This window comes from Vipera berus, assembly GCF_964194415.1.
Source record: "Vipera berus genome assembly, chromosome: 9".
In the NCBI taxonomy this organism is placed as follows: Eukaryota; Metazoa; Chordata; class Lepidosauria; order Squamata; family Viperidae; genus Vipera; species Vipera berus.
Genome location: NC_138212.1, coordinates 19,210,384 through 19,231,025, shown reverse-complemented (window position 1 = coordinate 19,231,025; position 20,642 = coordinate 19,210,384). Strand labels below are relative to the sequence as shown.

Below are 20,642 nucleotides of genomic sequence, written 5' to 3'. Positions count from 1 at the left end.
TAAAAAAATATAAAACTCTTCAGTTACTGTCTAGACATGCTGGCTGTGCAATTCTGCATCACCCTGGATGTGGTTATTGATTTAAGCCATTTTCTGGGTTGGTAGAACATATTAAACCATAAGTTAATCAAACAGGCAGGATCTGCCAAATATACTAAGCCCCGAAGAAACTAATAAAGGTCAACATTGACTCAACTTGGCAAGTTGTTACAAACTGAATCGTTGATTGACACAGCATGATGAATCTGGTTATTTTTAACCTTGGTTTGTTTTTTGTACCTTAAAATATCATTTGGCTGATTTATGACTTACTGTAGTGCCTTCACAGATAACGTGTTAATTTAGTAATTTAAGCAAGTTGTGGGAACATATACACGACTTGTATATGGATCATAATTAGGAAGAACCAAAAAGTGTTCTGCAGCAAGATAAATTTCCTAACCAAACACTCCCTAGACTATTTGGGAAAAGAAAGGACTTATTGAGTATGCGAAAAAAATCTCATACTTGAGCTTGGAAGATGTCCAAATAAAAAACTTCAGAGAATAGAGAGAGATGGATGGATGGATGGATGGATGGATGGATGGATGGATGGACGGACGGACAGGTGGATGGACAGGTGGATAGGTGGGTGTGTGGATGGATGATGTACAGTACATTATTCTTTAAGCTGTCCTATCTTAAAAAAAAATGTTGCTGATAATTAAATATCTCCAAAGCTTGGATCTGAATAATGTTTCAGCTTTCTTATGGTCAGAAATGATCACTGCAGCTGTGACAGTCATTTTCTCTTACTAAGATGTGAATAATAGTGATTATTATTATCCAACCCTTTTCAAATTAAATGCTAGGCTAATGATAATTTGATGGGTCCCGAGAGTAGCTGAAAGACATATGTGGGAAGTTTGTATAGGAGTGTGATACTTACTGCACACAGAATTGTAAGTGCTATACTGCGGTACACACAGTGCTGACGGTAAACTCTGCCTCATTGGCCATGATGTCTGTTGGCTGCAAACTGCGGTCATACATTGGGTTTTCAAATGTTCCTCGGACATTAGTGTTTTCATGGCCAGCATAACCATTGAACGGCACCTTCGGTCTCCTTCTGTTTCAGAGAGGACAAAGATGTCATAGGGGAGGGGTTCTACAGGACAGGTATATAAAGAAACCACAATGCATTAAAATCTGTAAACGTTCTCCTTGTCTCTTCTCCCTCTCTCATTCAAATTAATTGAAATGAAGCACCCCAAAGTGCAATTTAACGGTGGCAGTCGCCTAGCTCTGCTGAACAGTATATTCATCTACTAGTTAACAGTTGGAAGGGACCTTGAAGGTCTTCTAGTCCAATGTCCCAAGCTCCCATAACAGGAGACCCTATATTATTTCAGACAAGTAGATGTCCAGTCTCTTCTTAGAAGCCTCCAGCATTGGGGCACCCACAACTTCTGCAGACAAGCCGTTCCACCGGTTAATTGTTCTCACTGTTAGGAAATTACTCCTTAGTTCTAGGAAATTTCTAGCTGGAGAGGTACAAAGGTGGTTGGCTCCTAGAAAGTATGAAAGAAATGGGTGCTATTTCCCATGGCATTGGATGGCAGCTTTCAGTACTAATGTAGTGAATAAAGAGGGTGGCCTTGAAGGACAGAAAGAAGGTTCACAATCAAGGCAACCATCAGATCAACTATACTTGAGCATGGGCATTTGCAGAAATGCCTAAGACAGAATAACAGAGTAACAGAATTGGAAGGGAAATTGGAGATCTAGTCCAACCCCCCCCCCCCCTTCTCAGGCAGGAAACCCTATATACCATTTCAGACAAATGATTGTCCGATTGTTTTCTTAAAAACCTCCACAACACCCACAACGTCTGCAGGCAAGTCATTCCACTGATGAATTTGTTCTAACTGTCAGGAAATTTCTCCTTATTTCTAGGTTGGTTCTCTCCTGGGTTAGTTTCCATCCATTGCTTTTTGTTCTGCCTTCTGCTGGCTTGGAAAATAGGTTGACCCCCTCTTCTTTGTGGTTCTTATTGGAACACTGCTCTCATGTCACCCCCAGGCCTTCTTTTTCTTAAACTAGACATACCCAATTCCTGCAACTGTTCTTCCTATGTTTTATCTTCCAGTCCCCTAATCATCTTTGTTGCTCGTCTTATGCACTCTTTCTAGAGTCTCAACATCTTTTTCATATCATGGCAACCAAAACTGGATGCAATATTCCAAGTCTCCCATCCCTCCAATTCCCATAGAGAGAAAAGTGGAAAGAAAGGTAGCACATTCAGACTTGCAGGATTCTGTTACTATAGCAATTTTAGGTATATAGGTAGCTTGGTCTACCTGACAGAGCCAACTAGGCATGCTGCATGGGGATTGTGAGAAATGTGGTTTAATCCAGAGGACACTGGACCAGAAAACCCAAACTATTCTTCCAATTCTTGTTAGGAGTCCCTAGGAGGTTATGTCCTGCCTTTTCAACCTGGAACATCTCACCTGTGCTTGTAGAGATAGAGCACAAACCCTGCAATCATCAAGGCAATGAAAGGCACGAGGATCGCAGCTGCAACTGAGCTGCTGTTGGATGCAAATGGATATCCTGTTGATTCAGGGTCCCGTTCAATGATGCTGCTGTCTGGAAAAAGAAACGCCATTAAATTACTGGTGCTGGGTAGGGGAGGCCAGGGGCTGTCTCAACAGAAGTCTGCTGCATATAAATGTAACAAAACACTTATATCTCAGATTTAATTCCTGGATGTCTGACGGGGTTAATGAGAATAGTAGTTGCATTAAAAACATGAGAGCCGGTAGGCTGGACAATATGCTGGTAGACGTATCCGTTAAGTCACAGGCACTTTCTCATTCTTCAAGCAGCAAGATTTTGCTTTTTTACGAGACAAAGCAAAATGTAAAGTTAGAGTTTAGCTTTTGAATGGCCTTCGATGGTTTTTCCCAAAAGGAATAGACAAATGTTCCTTTTATTTGTTTGATTTGTAACTCAAGAGCCCCCAAACAAGGAAGAAAATGTGTTCACACTTAACATTATGCATACAATGTTGTTAGCTGCGAAGCCGTGTCTGAAGTCATGCGACCCCAAGGACAACGTTCCTCCAGGCCTTCCTGTCCTCTACCATCTTCTGGAGTCCATTTAGGCTCATGCCTACTGCTTTGGTGACTCCATCCAGCCACCTCATTCTCTGTCGTCCCCTTCTTCTCTTGCCCTCAATCTTTCCCAGCATTAGGCTCTTCTCCAGTGAATAACATTGACAAAATGATTCTATGAACAGCTGAACAGGGATGGTGAGCAGATAGAATTTGGCAAAATTCTGGAAATGGTAACTTGGAATTTATTTAAATAAAAGTTGAAGCATCAGTTTCAACCTGATAACAAAAATTTAAACTGAAAAGGTAAAGAAAGATAATTGAACGAAAAATAATTACATACAATAGCTGGCACACGCTAAAACGTAAATGGAATACCTTAGAATTGCCACATTGCTTATATAAATTACTAAAAGTTATTGTTTTGGGGCAACTTCAGTTGTAAAGTTAGTCAGCTTACCTAGTCTTTGGAGACCAAATTGTCCAAAACCTTTGCCATGGACAAACCCTTGGTAGACAAATGTCCCGCTTGAAGCTTCTGGGGTGACCTGGATTTGGAGTGGAAAATTAAAATAATACTGCAAAACCCAAATGCAAATCAATCAAACAAACAAAATAAATCAGTTATAGGTACAGGTGATTTCCCCCACCATCCGGTCAGAACTGAAGAAGCTTCTTGGCTGAGAAGTGAAACGTCTTCAAAGAAAAATAACAAAGTCCAGTTGCCTCCTGAAAAAGCACCTTTGGGACAACCAGGACCTGGATCCCTGAGAATCACCACAGACTTCATGCTAATACTTGTTCAAAATATGGTTCAAATGTTGTGAGACAATCATTGCAAGAAGAAATGGAAGATGTGACAGGACAAGCTACATACAGGATCTTGGAAACAAATTTCAGGTAGGCCTCAACGTATAACCGTTTAGTGACTGTTTAAAGTTACTACAGCACTGACAAGAACAGCTGACAACCAGTCCTTGCACTTATGACCATTGTAGCATCTTCATGGTAACATGATCGAAATTTGGGCACTTGGCAACCGGCAAGTCAGCTGCAGTGTCTTGCAATATCTAACTTGCGAGACCACCTGCTGCCATTGTCAACATCCCATCAACTGATTCGCTCCCACAGAGTCGGCCTCCTCAGGGTGCTGTCAGTCAGGCAATGCCAGCTGGCGACCCCCAGCGGGAGAGCCTTCTCTGTGGGCGCACCGACCCTCTGGAACGAATTATCCCCGGAGCTGCGGATGACCCCTGACCTTTGGTCCTTCCGCTGTGACCTGAAGACTTGGTTGTTCCAACAAGCGGGTCTGGACTGACTACGGTTTTTAATTAGGTTTTTATCGGGTTTTTAAATTGTCACGTAATTATTGTATTTATTGTTTAATTCTTTTTAAAAACTTTTCATCTTATGTTTTTTTAAATTTTTATTGTTGTGAGTTGCCCTGAGTCCTCAGGGAGAAGGGCGGCATATAAATTTAAATAAATAAAATAAAATAAAATAAAATAAAAAAATAAAATAATAAATAAAATAAAATAAAATAAAATAAAATAATAAAATAAAATAAAATAAAATAAAATAAAATAAAATAATGAAATAAAATAATAAAATAAAATAAAATAATAAAATAAAATAAAATAAAATAAAATAAAATAATAAAATAAAATAAAATAAAATAAAATAAAATAAAATAAAATAAAATAAAATAAAATAAAATAAAATAAAATAAAATAAATCACCACATTGCAACCTTTCCAGCCAGCTTCCGATAAGCCAAGTCAATGGAGGGATGCCAGATTCTTTTAAAGATTGAGTGATTCACTTAACGACTGACACAAAAAAGGTCATGAAAGTGGGCCTGTCTCATTTAACAACTACCTTGCTTAGCCATGGAAATTCTGGTCCCAACTGTGGCTGTAACTTGAGGACTACCTGTACCGAAGGGGTGTCAAACTGCCAGCCCACTGGCCAGTTGCATCATGCGGAGGCCATGCCCACCCCAGCTCCGGCAATGTGAAAAAAGTCACGATACGTCACGACATGTCACGTGATGTGGTGAGTTTGACACCCTTGCTGTAGCAGGAATAGTTTTGTGGGGATAAATTTGGTAGAACTGTCTCTCCCCCGGGGTGTCCTTGGATCCAGAGGAATTCCTGCCGTGTTTGTCTGAAACATCTTCTGGCTTTCTTGGGTCAATTCTGATTGAAACATGCTTGAAGGTTGGGGTTGATTTTGACCTTAGCCTGTTAAATGTAAAAGTCTAGAGGGGCATTCCTGGGTGCTGGGTCAGTAGATATATCTGTGTAAGTAGCAGATATGTCCCTGCGTGCCAGTCGAACATCTTAACCACTCCACCATACTTCCTGTCTTCTCTAATCTGCTAAAGAGAAAACATTTGTTTTTACACATCAGCTCCCTCAGGCTCTTTCCATCACAAATCCTTCCTTTGAAAGACTTAGAAGCAAAAAGTCTGGTCAAATCCACACGTAGCCAATAAAGAACTGAAGGAAGTAACCCAAAAGGATCATCTTGGGGGAAAAAAAAATATTGCTCTGTTTCATATAATGAATTTTTCAATCTGTTTCCTGGTGTTTAAACATTTTTTAAATATTTAATAATTTTGTTTGCAATTGTAATTTTGCTGTTAGGCATTTAAATTTCTACTGTCTAAGTATGAGATTGTTTCATCAATGAAAAAGCTGGCTAAATGTCTCTAACTAGAATAATTAGTCAAATAGTCTTTTCTTTCTTTTTATTGACCATTTAAAAAAGACAGAATGAACAACTGGTGAGAGAAGGGGGGAGGGGGGGAGAGGGAGAGAGATCTTTTCTTGAGTAATTTTTTGATTCATGACAGTTGACCAGTCTTCCTTGTGCCCTCAAAATGTTCTAGAATGAGAACTTCATGAAGTCCTACAAGCTGCAAAGTCTGAGAGTCACAGACCCAACCTACCCCAGGGGCATCAGGTTGGGGAACATTAATCTTAGATTTTGCTGCTCCTAACCATGGTTGCAAAAGCTCCCATATTCTCCCATGTTATGTTCCCAATTCCTTGGCACGCCATTGAAACGTTTCAGGCAAAGACTTACGTGCCCATCCAATGCCCACTTATCATTCTTGAATTTGTTCATGAAGATCTCCAGTGGTCCTGTAATTTCGTGTACTTGGAGGAGAAGATGGACATCTTCTCTTTTGTAAATACCTGGAAAGAGAAGATAAGACAGCCCTTTCGTCAAGGAGGAGGAAGCTCTGGAGAATTGGGGGGGCGGGGGGCAAGGAGAGTTTCATTGCAGTTTGAGAAGACAAGATCTCGGTGTTCTGTGCATGGACATCATTTTCTCTTCTATGTTGTTTAACGAGGTAGACATCAAGGTGGCACCATCTTCCCTTCTCCCACCAGGAATGCAGAGAAACCCCAATTGGCTGCCTTACCAGAGACTTGCAGCTCCACACCACTGTGGTCCATCAGAGTGGCATTCACTTTACTGGTGACTGGATCAAAGCTGGTGACCGAAAGCATGGCTGGCTGCTTTTTGCCCATGTATTCATAGGAGCCTTTCCAGAAGGAATTTTTAGCAAAGACATCAGCAGGAACTAGAAATAACCCAAGGCAGAACAAGACAAGGAGGAGATTTTGGAACAACTGCAGAAGTGGTTTAGAACAGTGTCTCTCCACCATGGCAACTTTAAGAGGAGTGGACTTCAACTCCCAGAATTCTTATTTGTTCAATGCTTTTTATAATCAAGCTTTGTCACTTCAAAACAATCAAAAGAAATGCCATTAATTAAAGAGCCTCATCCATTAAAAAAATTAAAAATCCATTAAAAAATGAATGCTTTGAGTTTTTTTAATCATTTGATAAAATTGACAGCGTGTTCATATATTTACAGACCTTGAAACCCCAATAATTTGCTATGCTGTTTCATTTTTAATGTATTTTTTATGTATTTGGTAGTTAGGAAAAAGAGGTACCTGAGACTTTTGGAAGATGCTGATCCTTTGCAGTCCCCATAGGCCGTCTGCTGGGTCGGACATCCGCTTAAAAAGAGAATCAAAGCAAGAGTTTATACCTTAATAAGGTGACACAAACATCTTTAACAACAGGTGAATATAAAAAGAATCTTATCTGGCCACAGGGACCACTTACTTGGTTCTAAGTTAACCCACTTTCTGGAAGTATCCATGGAACTATGAATTAATTGAATGACTTCATTTTTGAAAAATAAGCTAATCAAACTTAGAATATTGGGTGAATGCAACCTCTACCTATGGAACTGCCCCCATTTTAAATTATTTTTTAACCCTTTGTTATTTTTTTTTAAATAACTCAAGGCAGTGAGCATACCTTCCAGCTCCTAGGTTGAAAATATATATGAAGGCCGGCCATCTTTTGTGCCTAAAGTGAGACTAGAACTCAAAAGTCTCCTGATTTCTATCATGATGCCTTTACCACTAGATCAAACTTGCTAATATTTAATAATTTTAATTTAACATAGTTAAGCATGTTAGTTAGAAAAAAATGTTACTGGACTGATTTGTTTGCTTCTGTAGACTAATTTGAATGGTGAAATTCAAAACTTTTACATTTCATAATGTGAAAAGAAAAAAAAGAGTACCCTTGTTTACTTAAGCCGTAAGGTATACTAGTGGCAATTTGATATAAAGGCTTAACATTGACAGAGGAAGACTGATGTTAAGAATCATAGAGAACTCTTGCCTTAATGTTCTGGCTCCTACTGGGGGGGAAATGGTGAGCCAAATGGGCTTTGGGGTCTGATCTAACCAGGCGATTTTTAATCCTCTTTGTCTAGGGAACAGGGGACAGAAATAGCATGATTTGTCCATGAAACACCATGGCTGAAATGCAGCCAATGAATTTCAAGGGGAAAGAATAAGATGTTTAGCAGACATAGAGCTGTCTTTCAGTTGCCAGTTTTGCTTACCCAGGCAAATGGGAGGCTTCCCTGTCCAGCTACCATCAGCCTTACAAGTCCGATGCTCTGATCCTCCGGTGAGATAAAAGCCACTCTGGCAGGAATAGATCAAGGTGTATCCCAGGGAAGGCAGGTCCAGAGCACCCACGTTGGCATGGGCTGGGGTATCTGGTTCTTTGCAGTTGTGTGCTGCAAAGACATAGAAGAAAGCAACTCACACACCCACCATTACCAGGCCTAAGAAAGGGCAGAAGATAGCTTTCCAAACCTGACATCCTCCAGATCTGTTTGGACTACATCCCACAGAATTCCCAGCAGATTGCTGATGTTATTTGGAAATGTCAGGTATTTCACCTGAAGAGCTCCAGGTTGGGAAAGGCTGCTGGCTGGGTGAAGATTGAAGCCTGTCTATAGCCAAGAGCTGGCCTGATTCAGAAGGAGACATTTTCTGAAACAATGCCTTCAGACGCTTCATTCATTCATCCTTGCTTTCTGGAATGCCTCTGTGCAGGCTGGGTTTGCATTTTCTCATTTCCACATTATCTATCCAGGCAGCAAAAATTAAGATCTGGCACTGGGCATATCCTGCACACTTGGATTTTAGCACAGAGCAGTGCTCAACCTCAGCCGCTTGAAAATGTATGGCCTACACCTTGTGGAACACCCCAGTTGCCATGCCGGCTGGGGGATTCTGGGAGGCGAGGTCCACATATCTTCAAGTGGCCAAGGTTGAGATTCAATGGCATCAACTGTTTTGCTGGTACCAAGGAAGCTAAGACTTACGGATGCAGTTTGGCTGAATGCCACTCCATGTCAGATTTGGAAGGCAGGTTCTCGTGGTGGACCCTTGCAGCAAATATCCTTTATGACACTTGAAGAAGATGACACTCCCAACCTGTTGCAATGGGGAACAATGCAAAGTTAGCATGTTGTGTGAATATAATCACTCGTCTAGTTAAAGGAAGTTATCTAATTAAAGATGAAGCCCGTGGAACCTCACATTACCCTTCAGACCTGCCCTTGAAAAAGTGACCAAGCCAGATCTGAACTTGATGAAGCTCCTTCAGCTCTTGAGTGACTCAGACTTGAACGATAAGTTTGTGATTCACAAAACCACAAAAACTAGTGGAATATGTAACAAAATGCTGCCCTGTGGAATGTCTATGGAAATTCTCAGTAATCCAGGTCATGATTGTCCGAAAGGTGCTTTTTCAAGAGATAACTGGACTTTATTATTTTTTTTAAATACATTTCACTTCTCATCCAAGAAGGTTGAGAAGGATTTACAGTATATTCCTTGTAGCAGTGGTGGGATTCAAATATGTGAACAACTGGTTCTCTGTGTGGATGCTGCTTCCGGAAGTCCATTCTGGGCCTGGGCAACAAAAAAATAGCTACCAGTTCTGCTGAAGTGGTACAAACTGGCTGTAGACAGCTGATTATTTGTATTCTTTTAGAGAGTCATTGAGGCCACTTGGAGATTTGTCTGTGTCCTCAGCATCACCTGAGTAGTGCAAATTTGTGTGGAGCCTTCTTGGAACTGCTGAAAGGACTGTGTTGTAGACTGGAGATAGATGATGTCGTATCCCTCCCCCCTGTTGAGAGAGGACTGTTCAGTTTTGACACAGATGGCCTCTTTGACCCCTTTTGACCCCCTCTCTATCCAAAATGTGGAATTTGCTGTCTTCAAAAGAGTGGCCTTTGTCTTTTAAATGCAGATGAAGTGGCTGTACGAGAGTCTTCAGCCAACACAACATATGTGCACACTTTATACCCAACAATACACCAAGGCAGAAGCTTGTCCACTCCAGGGATAAAACAACCAGACATGAGCAACGTGGTAAATGCAATACAGTGCAGTGAGACATTGGCAGATCTGTACAATGGGGAAACAAAAAAAACCCCTCTTTATAAACCCTTGGCACAACATAGGAGAACAAACCCATCAGGACAAGATTTGGCAGTCCATCTGCATTTAAAAGACAAAGAGAGGACCGCTGGTTTTGAAAGAGAGGTCAAAGAGGCCATCTGCGTCAATTCTGATATCTGAGCCCTTGGTGACATGACCACATTTTTGTTGCTCAGCAACCGGCCCAAATTGATGGCCATGTGCAGCATCCCAGTCCCATGACTGCAGCTGATGATGCTTTTGCAGGAAACTGGTGTTTCCTTCTAGTTTCTGGCAACAACTTTCCGATAGAAAGCAATGGGTTCACTTAATGAATGTGCTATCCATTTAATGATCAAGGCATTCGCTTTATGCAAGCACATAATGACTGCCACATAACAGCTCACAAAATCGGGCCTGGTCATAAGATGACCACCTTGACTTACAACTGGGGTTCAGTGGCAGTTGTAAGACCCTGGGTAGATTTCCTCCACTTGAGATGCCTTGTTATTTACGATGGGAGGCAAGATACAGGCTAGACGTCTGTTTGATTCTGTCTCCATTAGAAGCACAAGCATCATCAAGGACCACCTCTGAATTAATCAAAGGTCCCTCCGGCAAAATCCTCCTATTGTCTCCCTCACAAAACAGCTTAATCAAGAGATAGCAACTCTCCAAAGAGAGATCATCAATGCCTGTGTTTCGCATAAAAGGAGAATGAATATATTCAGTTCCTGGATTAAGGATGACAAGTTAGCAATTTCGGCTACATTATACAGATAAAGGAGATTGTTTAGGGCGAAGGAGAAAAGAAAGGAGGGGGGGCGCGGAGATGATCATATATTACCTGATAACCTTGGGAATTGTTTTGAATTCCAAAAAGGGGCACACCTGGATCCATGCAGGTTGTAATACTTGCATCTGAAAAAAAGAAGTAAGTGCTTAATTAAATTTTTGGGGGTGAGAACTCTGCTCTGCTCTGCCTCACTGAGACCAATTCATGGCCCAAAGGTAAAGACTCCAGCCTTGCATGCAACAACATCTGGTTCAAGGGAATTGCTGGGCAGGTCTTCAGAAGGGACCTGAAGCAAAGCAAGTGGGTAGTTGAGCAGACACAACCACGAGACGAGTTTACACAAACCGTGGCAGAAGGAAAGAAGCCATCCAAAGGCTTCCAGCCTACTACATATCCCAACTCGTTGCATATCTGTGAGCATAACTGAGACTTGACTTTATACTGTACTGGCTCATCTGAAGCAACCAAAAACCATAAAAGTAATTAAGAAAAAAAATATAATAAAACCAAACCAAACGAAAACAGTACTAAAAGAAGTTCCAAACGTAAAAGTGCAATGTATTGTACAGACAGTAGCATCAGACTGGGAGACTTGTGTGTAAGGTTAGGTTAAGGTAAGGTTAACTATGCAGTGCATTGTGGAGTACATTGTAAAGCTTTGGACGCATCTTTCATGGCTGCACAGTAATTCTAGTATAAATTAAGAAATTTAATGCAATTCACCCTGTTTTCATCTGTAAATGCCCCCAAAGCAGGCTTTTTAAAATCCAAATTTCCCTGGTCTAAACTCTAAAAAACAAAAATAAAAAAACAACAACCCCAAAACCAGAATTAAACTTTGGACCCAACTTTCTGTGCTACATTTTTTTCTTTCAAACATATTTTGCATCAAATGTCTGTTTCCTGCTTTTAGTGGAATTGCTTAGGCAATTACAGGTAGTCCCTGACTTACAACCATTTGTTTAGTGGCCATTTGAAGTTACAAACGCATTGGAAAAAAGTAACCTACAACCGGTCCTTGCACTTACGACCGTTGCAGCAGTCCCACGGTCATGTAAACAAAATTTGGGCACTGGGGAAACTGGCATGTATTTACAATGGTTGCAGTATCCCAGGGTCACCTGGTCGCCATTTGCAACCTTCCCAGCTGGTTTCCTATAGCAGCAAAGTCCATGAAGGGAGCCACGTTTGCTTAATGACCACATGCGTCTCTTAATAATCACAATGATTCCCTTAGCAACTATGGCAAAACGGTTGTAAAATCGGGACGGCTTGCTGAACAACCTCGTTAAGCAACAAAAATCCTGGTCCCAATTGTGGTTGTAATTCGAAGACTGGGGAATTAAATAGGATTGGGTCAGATTAGTATTTTGGTGGGAGCTTTCCAGGGAACATTAATATACAAAAGTTGGAAAACTTTCTGGAGTAGAGCAAATGGGAAATCATTTCCTTAACGCCGCCAAGAAAAGGCAGAGGCATTTTTATTATTTTGTTCCCCAATAAAGTCCCATCTTGTTACCAATGCAGCTTGGCTGGGTCCCACTCCATGCTCCATCGGCCTGGCAGAACCTCCGAGCTGATCCCACCAGCAGCAACGGGGGCAGACAGGAATATGAGACAGAGGAGCGATAAGTAAAACCTCGATCTTCACGCCGCCCGTCGGCTGGGGTTCCTGGATCGCCACAAAAGACAGCTGCGAAAAGAATGGACTTCAGTGAAAGACATTTCATTGGGGTAAAATCTCTAACGACACCAACCTCTCCTAACATCCTATGTCTGGTGCATGCAGCCAGTGAGCCAAGATCCCTAACTCTTTTGGACCAGTGGGGAAACAGAACATTTTGAATATGTTTTGGGTGTGTACAGAAGAAGAAGTAAAACAAAGACCTGAACCAAGATCTCTAAACTACCAAGATTCCTGAACTCAAGTAAACTTCCTGAATTGCTTGCTTTTGTAGCTTCTGGGTCGTAAATCATCTTAAATCAGCACTGATATTTTATTTTCTTTTTTATTGAAAAGTTTTTCAATACATTTTATCTTTAACAATCCCTCCCCCCCTAGCACTGATATTTTCAAATGGGAACCAGGAAGTACCGTAACTAACCACAAAAATGTCCAAAAATGTGCCAATCTCCATTTTATTCCTCTTCTTATTTCACCCAAAGCAGAAAATTACTGGGTCAGCATTTATTATACCACTATAAAAAGGTTGCTTGTATCCTACTTCAGTGGGCAGAACCTGGTGGTCTGTCCCCAGTTCTGTTCAGATAAGCTTGGCTGAAGCCAATTGTGTGGTCTCCACTCATAAACTGAATCATGGGGAATTTTTCCTCTTTACAAGGAAAATGATAACCGTGAACTGTCACAATTAAAAAATTCCAATGTTTTGGAATGCAAACTGATACGTTTATATCTCAATTTGCCTTTCTCTTTTTTTCTCAGCTCAGTGGAGAGATACATAAAGAAAATGAAGAGCTAAAGTCAACCATTTTTGTGATCTTCTAAAAATGCCTGTGATGTTTATACATAATATATCAAGGCTGAATTGCTAAGATGGTTGCTAACCTCTGTCACTACTCAACTTGCCATAGAAACAGTGGGGAGGGACAGCCTGGGAAAGAAACAGGAGTTTCAAGAAGCCGTCTCATGGACCATGAGACCCAAGGTCACAAAAGAGGTGTCTGACAGAGAAGTGGACCATTCCCATAACAAACTGAAGAGATGTGATTGGGCAACAGGGACACCTGGTGGGTGGAGGTTATGAAAAGCTATTGTCAACTAACCAGTTTTTTACATGGGAAAACTAGAGTTCATTTTGCTTCTTCAGTACCGAGATGTGTATTCAATAAAATTTATCTTTTATGGCATTTCAAAGTTCTAAAGATCGCTCAGTGTTGCATTCGCTCACCTGACAGTTGACAGAACCCAAGGTCAGTTTTGGTAATAAAGACTGAGTCTGGAGTTCACACTTAAATTTTGTTTAAAATTAGAATAATAAAAGTTAGAAAAGTAAAAAATGGACCCTGACTGGCACCTAGAAAAGTATCTATGGCACTCTGGTACCTACGTGTGCTATGTTTAGAGGACATTTGTAACATGGCTAGTAGAAGAGAGTGGCCAGCTTCTTTCTGCATGCTGCATCTCATGGTCAGTGAATGTTTAATCTATTTCCATCTTCCTATTCTCTCCTGGCAGACTAGCTGAGGGAGAACAGAAGGCTAGCTTCAATTTTCTTGCTTGCTTTTGCTTAAATTCAAAAACAGATCTTCCGCTGTGTAAAAGCAAAGCACCATGTGGCCGTGTAGCGAACAGGAAAGTCTGTTTCTTCTGCAGCAGGTGGAACAAGTAATGCCAGACAAAAACTCATGTTCTGCCAAATGTCTGGGGGAAAAAAGCATCTTAGCATACCAGCACTGCCACAAAAATCCCACACAATTGCAGGCTAGCTTCCGATAAAACTCCGAACTGAACACTTTCCTTTAATTGCACAACATTGCTTTCGGACTTCTCCTCCAGAAAAGTTTTGATAGCCCCTTCCACTACTTCTTGGATCCCGAAGGCCAAATTTGCCAGCAGAACTTAGCTCTTACGCTGAGTTTGAAAACGGGCTCAATCTATCTTCAAGCCTTTTCGCCTGGTTCAAGAAAAGAGTGGGATATAGAAGAGGACTTTGGAAGTGTTTTAGTTAAAGCTTGCAGTTGGAGGCCTTTAAGAATCAGAAGAGAGGGTAAGCATTTTAGTGGAATGTGATGCAACTTGCCTTGTGCAACTGAAATTCTGATCCCATGAGAGGATTGTGTAAAAATGGAATAAATAAACCAGAAACATTTTCTTCCAAGTGTTTTCCCCTGGCCCTCAGGGAGCAGGTAGTCCTTCTCATGATTCTTCTGGTTCAAGCAGCGTTCAGACAAGCAGCATGATGCGCCCCCCCCCCACACACACACCTCTTTGTTGTTCTTTTTATTAACTAGTCTCTAGCCAGAATGGCAGAGCAGCTTTTTTGATGAGTTCCCTCTAAAGACTGAATCTTGGCTTTTGACCAGCCAGTTAACAAGAGTTTGTGAGGGATATGTCTTTATAACAGAACATACCCCTGCTACTTCACTTCTGACTTCATGGTTTGTCCAGCTGGATCTGTCTACTTACGAAAACATTGTGGGATTTCTCCACTCCATGATCCATTTCCTTCGCAGGTCAAAACAGCAGCTAAGGAGAGCTGGTAGCCTTCCAGACAGGTGTAACTGACACTTGAGCCCCAACTGAAATCTGAGCCCATGACTCTTCCATTGGGAACAATTTGTGGAGATTTGCAGATGATAGCTAGGGAGAAAAAGTCACACTGAACTCAACAAGAGACCCAGAAGGTTAGCATTCATGTTCCAGGATTTTTATCATTATCGTGTGAATGTGATCTCTACATGTTGAAGGATCTTGTTGTCATTGCTGCAAATCTCCTTCTTCAAAGGGCCAGAATTCACAGATGTTGCCCTGTTCTTATTTGGGGAAAGACATAAATAAATGTTGGTGAAATACAGATGGTAATTAAATAAGGCCACAGCGTGCAAGTAACTGTATAGCAAATTGGCCATCTGTACCACCCAGGCATAAAGTAGAGGAAATTTTAAACATGCTTGTACAGCCAATCTGAAATTCTGGTGTGAAGGACATTAAAACTATGCACATTACTAGACAGGATGATCTTATAGACACTTTAGAATCCATGTGCTTTCATGTGAAACAAAGACTGAATATGGCTTCTGAATCCATCTCTAATCCAAATTTCTTCAAAAAGTCTCAGATTATTCTTGAAACCAATCCTTTCTGGACTTTCCATTGACCACATGGATTCAGAATAATGTGCAGTGGTGGGATTCAGCCAATTCACACCAGTTCGGCAGAACCGGTAGCTAATTTTTGGTTGCCCAGGCCCAGAATGGACTTCCGGAAGCGGCATCCACACAAAGAACTGGTTATTGACATATTTGAATCCCACCACTGATAATGTGAGCATGAACAGAATAGGGCATTTAGGATTCTTTAAAAAAAACACAAACTTGTGGCTAAAGAAATTGGTGGGCAGTTTTTATCAGATTTTTCAAGGGGAAGAAAAGTTTCTACAACAATTTCTTAAAAACAAAACTCTTCTACCTTCCAGCAGTAATATAATGCATTCTTTTGAGATCTTGGACAGAAGCATGGAAAAGTGTACTGGAACAATTACACAAGTGAAAGACAGAATACACATATACAGCCCTTCTTTGCTTGCTCACCTAGTGCAGGTATGCATATCCTGCCTATGAGACATTCTCCAAGCTGTTCTTTCTAAGACTAATTCTTCTTAAACCAAGTGAAGAAGTGAGGGAGTGAGAAAAAAAAATCTCCATCTGGCTTTTGTGACTTATCCTTATCCTATCTGGAGACTACCTGGCTGGGAAAAATTCCTCTAGACCAGGGATGGGCAACTATGGTCCCTTTATGACCTTTGGACTTCAACTCCCAGAATTCCCCAGTCACACAACTTGAAGTCACCCAGGTTGAGAAACACACAGGTGTAGACTATAGAGAAATCCCACATGTGCTCTAATGGGTGATTAAATTTGGCCTTACCTTTGCAGACAGGTTTTGTCCCATTCCAGGTCCGGTCCTTAGTGCAAGTTAACGTAGAAGCTCTTTCTGATTCCATCATGTAACCTGGCATGCACTGAAATGTGACAGTCTTATTGTAGGTGAAGTCATTGCCCATTCGGATGCCATTGGCTGGTACTCCAGGGTCCCCACAGTTTATCACTTGGAAAAAGAGAAAAGGAAGTTCAGCTGCAGATCTCAAAGGCAAGATTTCAGAAACAGATGTTGGTATACAAAACAGTAGTATTGTTTTGAAAGCAAATTCTTACAACAGCCCTCAAGTTCAAGATATATTCTCCCATGGTGAAGCTTAATGACAGCAGGAAGTAATTAGCCATCTTATTCGTTAAATAGTGTGATGGCTAGGTCTGTATCAGGTCCCTTTCAAAATGGAAATATTGCAAGTCTGTTTGCTACCTGCAAAATTAGGGGAAGGGCTTCGTGGTTTCTGCTGTGATTTACAGGAGTTAAAATACACAGAAAGTCCCTCATAATTCTGATCTGTGAGTGGTTATTATCTCCTCCGTGCAAAAATTCAATTCTGGTTAAAAGGGGAAAATAGATTATCTTGTTAATTATAGACCCATTAGCCCTCTTAACACAGTCAGCAAGCTCGATGCAAGACATCTACAATGGAAATTTCAGGACTGGCTAGAACAAGAACACTTGCTGACAAAAGGACAGGCTAGTTGATCCAGTATTGATCAGTGCCTTACATTTGAGCATTGCATTAGAAAAATACTCCTGCAACACAACCTCTCTTTATGTTGCTTTTAGAGATTTCAAAGCAGCATTTGATGCTATCTCCTAAGTTAAATTATGCAAGAAGTTAGAAGCTTCCTTGACCAACTAGCATTGACTTCATCTAATATCTATGCTGCAAAAAGGCATATTACTCGAATAAAGTTGTAGCCACCAGGGCCATCTTATCCAATGTTACTGAAACCAAGAAAAGTATTAAGCCAAGCTACACATTAATCCTGCTCCTATTCAACAATTACATTAATTTCATAGGGGAATATCTCCACAAAGTAGACTTTCTCTGCCTGAAGAGATATTTCTGTTTCATTCTATGCAGATGATCCAGGGATACATTCAATAATGTCTGTTGGTTATGAAAGAGCACTTAGCATATGATCGTAATACCGATTAGAACACAATTATCAGGAAGCTAACATCATGGGATATGTCAAAAGCCTCAAGAACCTTTTCATGGAACATATATGGCCACAAGAATCAAATAATTGAGGATAGTTTATCATTCTGCTGTCAACTGGAAGCTCCATGGGTACTTGCTGAAAATGCACAGAGGAATTCATCTGCCCTCCTTAAATACTTTAAGGCAAGAAATGGCTATCATATACCCATAATTCTCAAATTATTTGATGCCACGCCATTAGCACAGCTTCTCTACTTGCCCAACTGGATCCCTTTTCCTGTTTCACACTACTAAAATTTATAATCCAGATTTCTAAGATTCTTCAATGGTCTCTACTGCCACTTTGTGCCTGTAGATAGGCTTCATGAAAATGGAAGGTAGAGTGTGGTTGGCCGTGCTCAACTATTGGCTCAAACCATCTTTCTTTACTCCTTGTTCTTGTCCCACTAGCCATGAGCAAAGACTTCCAATTTGTCTGGAAACAAGGTAAAGGCAATTCAAATCTTATCCTTGCTCCTCTCACCAGATGTTCTACCCAGCATGGGTTATGATGGACCAGAGCATTTCTTAAACAGTGTGCAATAGGAACAGTATGCCACTCTGATCTAACCACAGGCTAAACATCATTAACAGGGAACCCATCAGACATTTTGTCTCCTCCGTGACAAACTTAACTAAGCTGGAGATTCTTAAGCACTGAAGGCTTTTGCTCTAGCATGATACCATGGCTTTCCTTCACTGTACTTGGAGATTGATACAGGAAGGCTCCCTGCTTGGAGAGACAATGGTCTGGCTACATCAGAGCATGGCTGGCTACATCACAGCATGTGTCCCACCTTAAGAAATAATGCTTCATTATTCAGCGTTCCCATGCTCACAGGGTATCTCTCAAGGGAAGGGTTTCTCCAATGTATCTCCTCGTCAACCCTCGCCCCCAAATTGCATTTTTCTCAATAGCTTCTGCATGGAAGTTCACAGAACACAATTCTGCACTAAAATTGCTCAGAGGTGGCCTCTTCAGAACAGTGACTCCTACAGAAACTGCAGGACCGAGAACTCAGCTCCTTGAAGGATGGGCAGGCTTAACATTTCTATATCAAAAGGACCATTTCTGAAGAGTTGGGAATATGCCAGTCCAGGGATGCTCATTATTTATTTAATAACTTTGTGTTCCTCCATTGGGAACACAAACTGTTGGAATAACCATGATCTCTGTTCCTATACATGTAGCTGGCTAGTACTTTTCTGGCTAGTACTTGTCTACCATGGAAAGTCTTCAGTGAACCATGTGTAAGGAAGTAAGCCATAAACCCAGAAAACAAAACCTAGGAGAGAGGCCATTTGGCTACAGCCAGATAAGGGCATAATCACAGTATTCCTCCACACCATTGGCTATTCCATTTAAGGCAAATTCTGACGCCTCCTGCAAATGATTGGTCATTACTGTATTTGAATCTACCTCTAACACCTATGTCCATTTAGGATAGTTTAGAAGAACACATGTGTAACCATGATTGGTCTATTTGAATAATAATAAAATGTGATTGGTTGCTTTTGCTATAAATAAACAAGGTCCACTGCTCCTCGTGGTCCAGTGTTCAGTGTGCATCCCAGGAGCAGCGGGGCCCTTCCCCCGAGAGATCTCTGTGTCCTTCTTTCATGGGCGCCAACCCTGGGCAGGAGCAGCCTCTGCCCAGCTTCACCAGCAGCTAATTTCTCAACCCGGCTGCAGCAGCAGCAGCATCCCAGCAACAGCAGCTTCCCAGCTTCCCTGCAACAAACCTGGGTAGCGGTTTAAAAGCCCTAAGCAGCAATAACAGAATAAAAGTATAGACGTAACCAATAAAAGAGAAAGTAAAGACTTCAGTGATTTTGGAGCAAAACATGAATAAATATTAATACTAATTAAGAGTAAACTAAAATTAAATAGCAAGGTAGCATTTCAGCATTGTTCTTGTAACTCTTAGCTGTTGGTCCAGGCACACCTAGAAAGCATGAAGTTGTAGAAATGAGCTTCATCATTGCTAACCTCTTCCTTTGACTAACTCACCTGTGCATTCTGGGGTACTCCCGGTCCAGGTTCCATTGACAGTACAATGCCTGCTGAGCACACCTGTGGAATAATAGCCATCCCGACACTTGTATATGATGGAGCTGGAGAACACCAGGCCGTCGTTGAATAATACCCTTGAGTTGCTGGGTGTCCCGGGGTTCCCACACGAGATCACTGCAAGCAATGAGTAATGAAGGAAGCTTCAGTCGAAAGAGTGCAACCATAATTTTGGCTGTGAAGCATTTGCACTAAAAGGCAGATATCAATGCAGAGTTAGAGAAATCTGACTCTCTACTCCCCGTTGGGACTTGCAACAGTTATCCAAGATGTTGGGCGGAGAAAGATCACATCCCTGATTCTACTTCCTTACAATTAAAGGCTGCAGATGGAACCCTCAAGGGTGAAGCAAGGGCTCTGCACCAAGTCATAGTGATGAACGCTGCTGGGCTGCTGTCCGTAGATCCTTGAGCTGACAGAAAATTATACCAGCCGGTAATTAACTATCGCCATTGCCAACCCTCTTCCTACTGCAATGCCTTTGTTTCAAGTCACTGCAATCTCCTAACTTCTCTTCAAGGTAATGGGTTTATTATCCTTGAACATTGTAACAATTAAGGTATGCGCATGTGTGTTGGGAAGAATATGACTTTAACTCTGGTACAGCTAAGCGTGGCTTAATTCTAATTCAGGTCAGGACAATGTCATGGACAGATATTGCAGGTAAAAAAAAAACCTGAAAGCAAGTGGAGAAAGGCCCCAGAGTACATCTTTTAGAACAGGTTTGGAAGTCCCATCCTGGGTGAGAATTCTGGCTGATGCTTTTTATAGGATATCTAGAGAGCACCAGGATGGGGAAGACTGAAAATGCTCCCTTGGTAACGAGGGTTGGGTGAATTTCTTGAGTTACAATCCTAAATGTACACATTCAGAAACAAAAGCCATCATTTGGAGTGTGATGGACATCTCAAGAGGGCTGAGCTATGGGGCACGTTTAAAGCATCTAACCATATGGTAGAATGTGCATAAACAAACCAAATCCCAGGTTTTCACACTTATCTCCTATTGAATATTGCATTCTGTGCTCCT

The 20,642-nt window shown here is 41.2% G+C and overlaps 1 protein-coding gene across 1 annotated transcript in view; it reads right to left on the bottom strand.

Annotated features, from left to right (window-relative positions):
- Positions 1-948: 948 nt before the first annotated feature.
- The window catches only part of CSMD2 (CUB and Sushi multiple domains 2), a gene marked incomplete at both ends in the record, with an annotated part of 651,882 nt that continues 632,188 nt past the window's right edge, over positions 949-20,642 (bottom strand). Inside the window, 13 exons of the mRNA XM_081334380.1 lie at positions 949-1,108; positions 2,493-2,631; positions 3,559-3,646; positions 6,189-6,301; positions 6,532-6,693; positions 7,073-7,138; positions 8,044-8,223; positions 8,818-8,929; positions 10,770-10,843; positions 12,238-12,411; positions 14,866-15,039; positions 16,327-16,506; positions 19,554-19,730. Coding sequence (XP_081190506.1) covers positions 949-1,108; positions 2,493-2,631; positions 3,559-3,646; positions 6,189-6,301; positions 6,532-6,693; positions 7,073-7,138; positions 8,044-8,223; positions 8,818-8,929; positions 10,770-10,843; positions 12,238-12,411; positions 14,866-15,039; positions 16,327-16,506; positions 19,554-19,730 — 1,799 coding nt within the window. The remainder of the gene's footprint in view (positions 1,109-2,492; positions 2,632-3,558; positions 3,647-6,188; positions 6,302-6,531; positions 6,694-7,072; positions 7,139-8,043; positions 8,224-8,817; positions 8,930-10,769; positions 10,844-12,237; positions 12,412-14,865; positions 15,040-16,326; positions 16,507-19,553; positions 19,731-20,642) is intronic.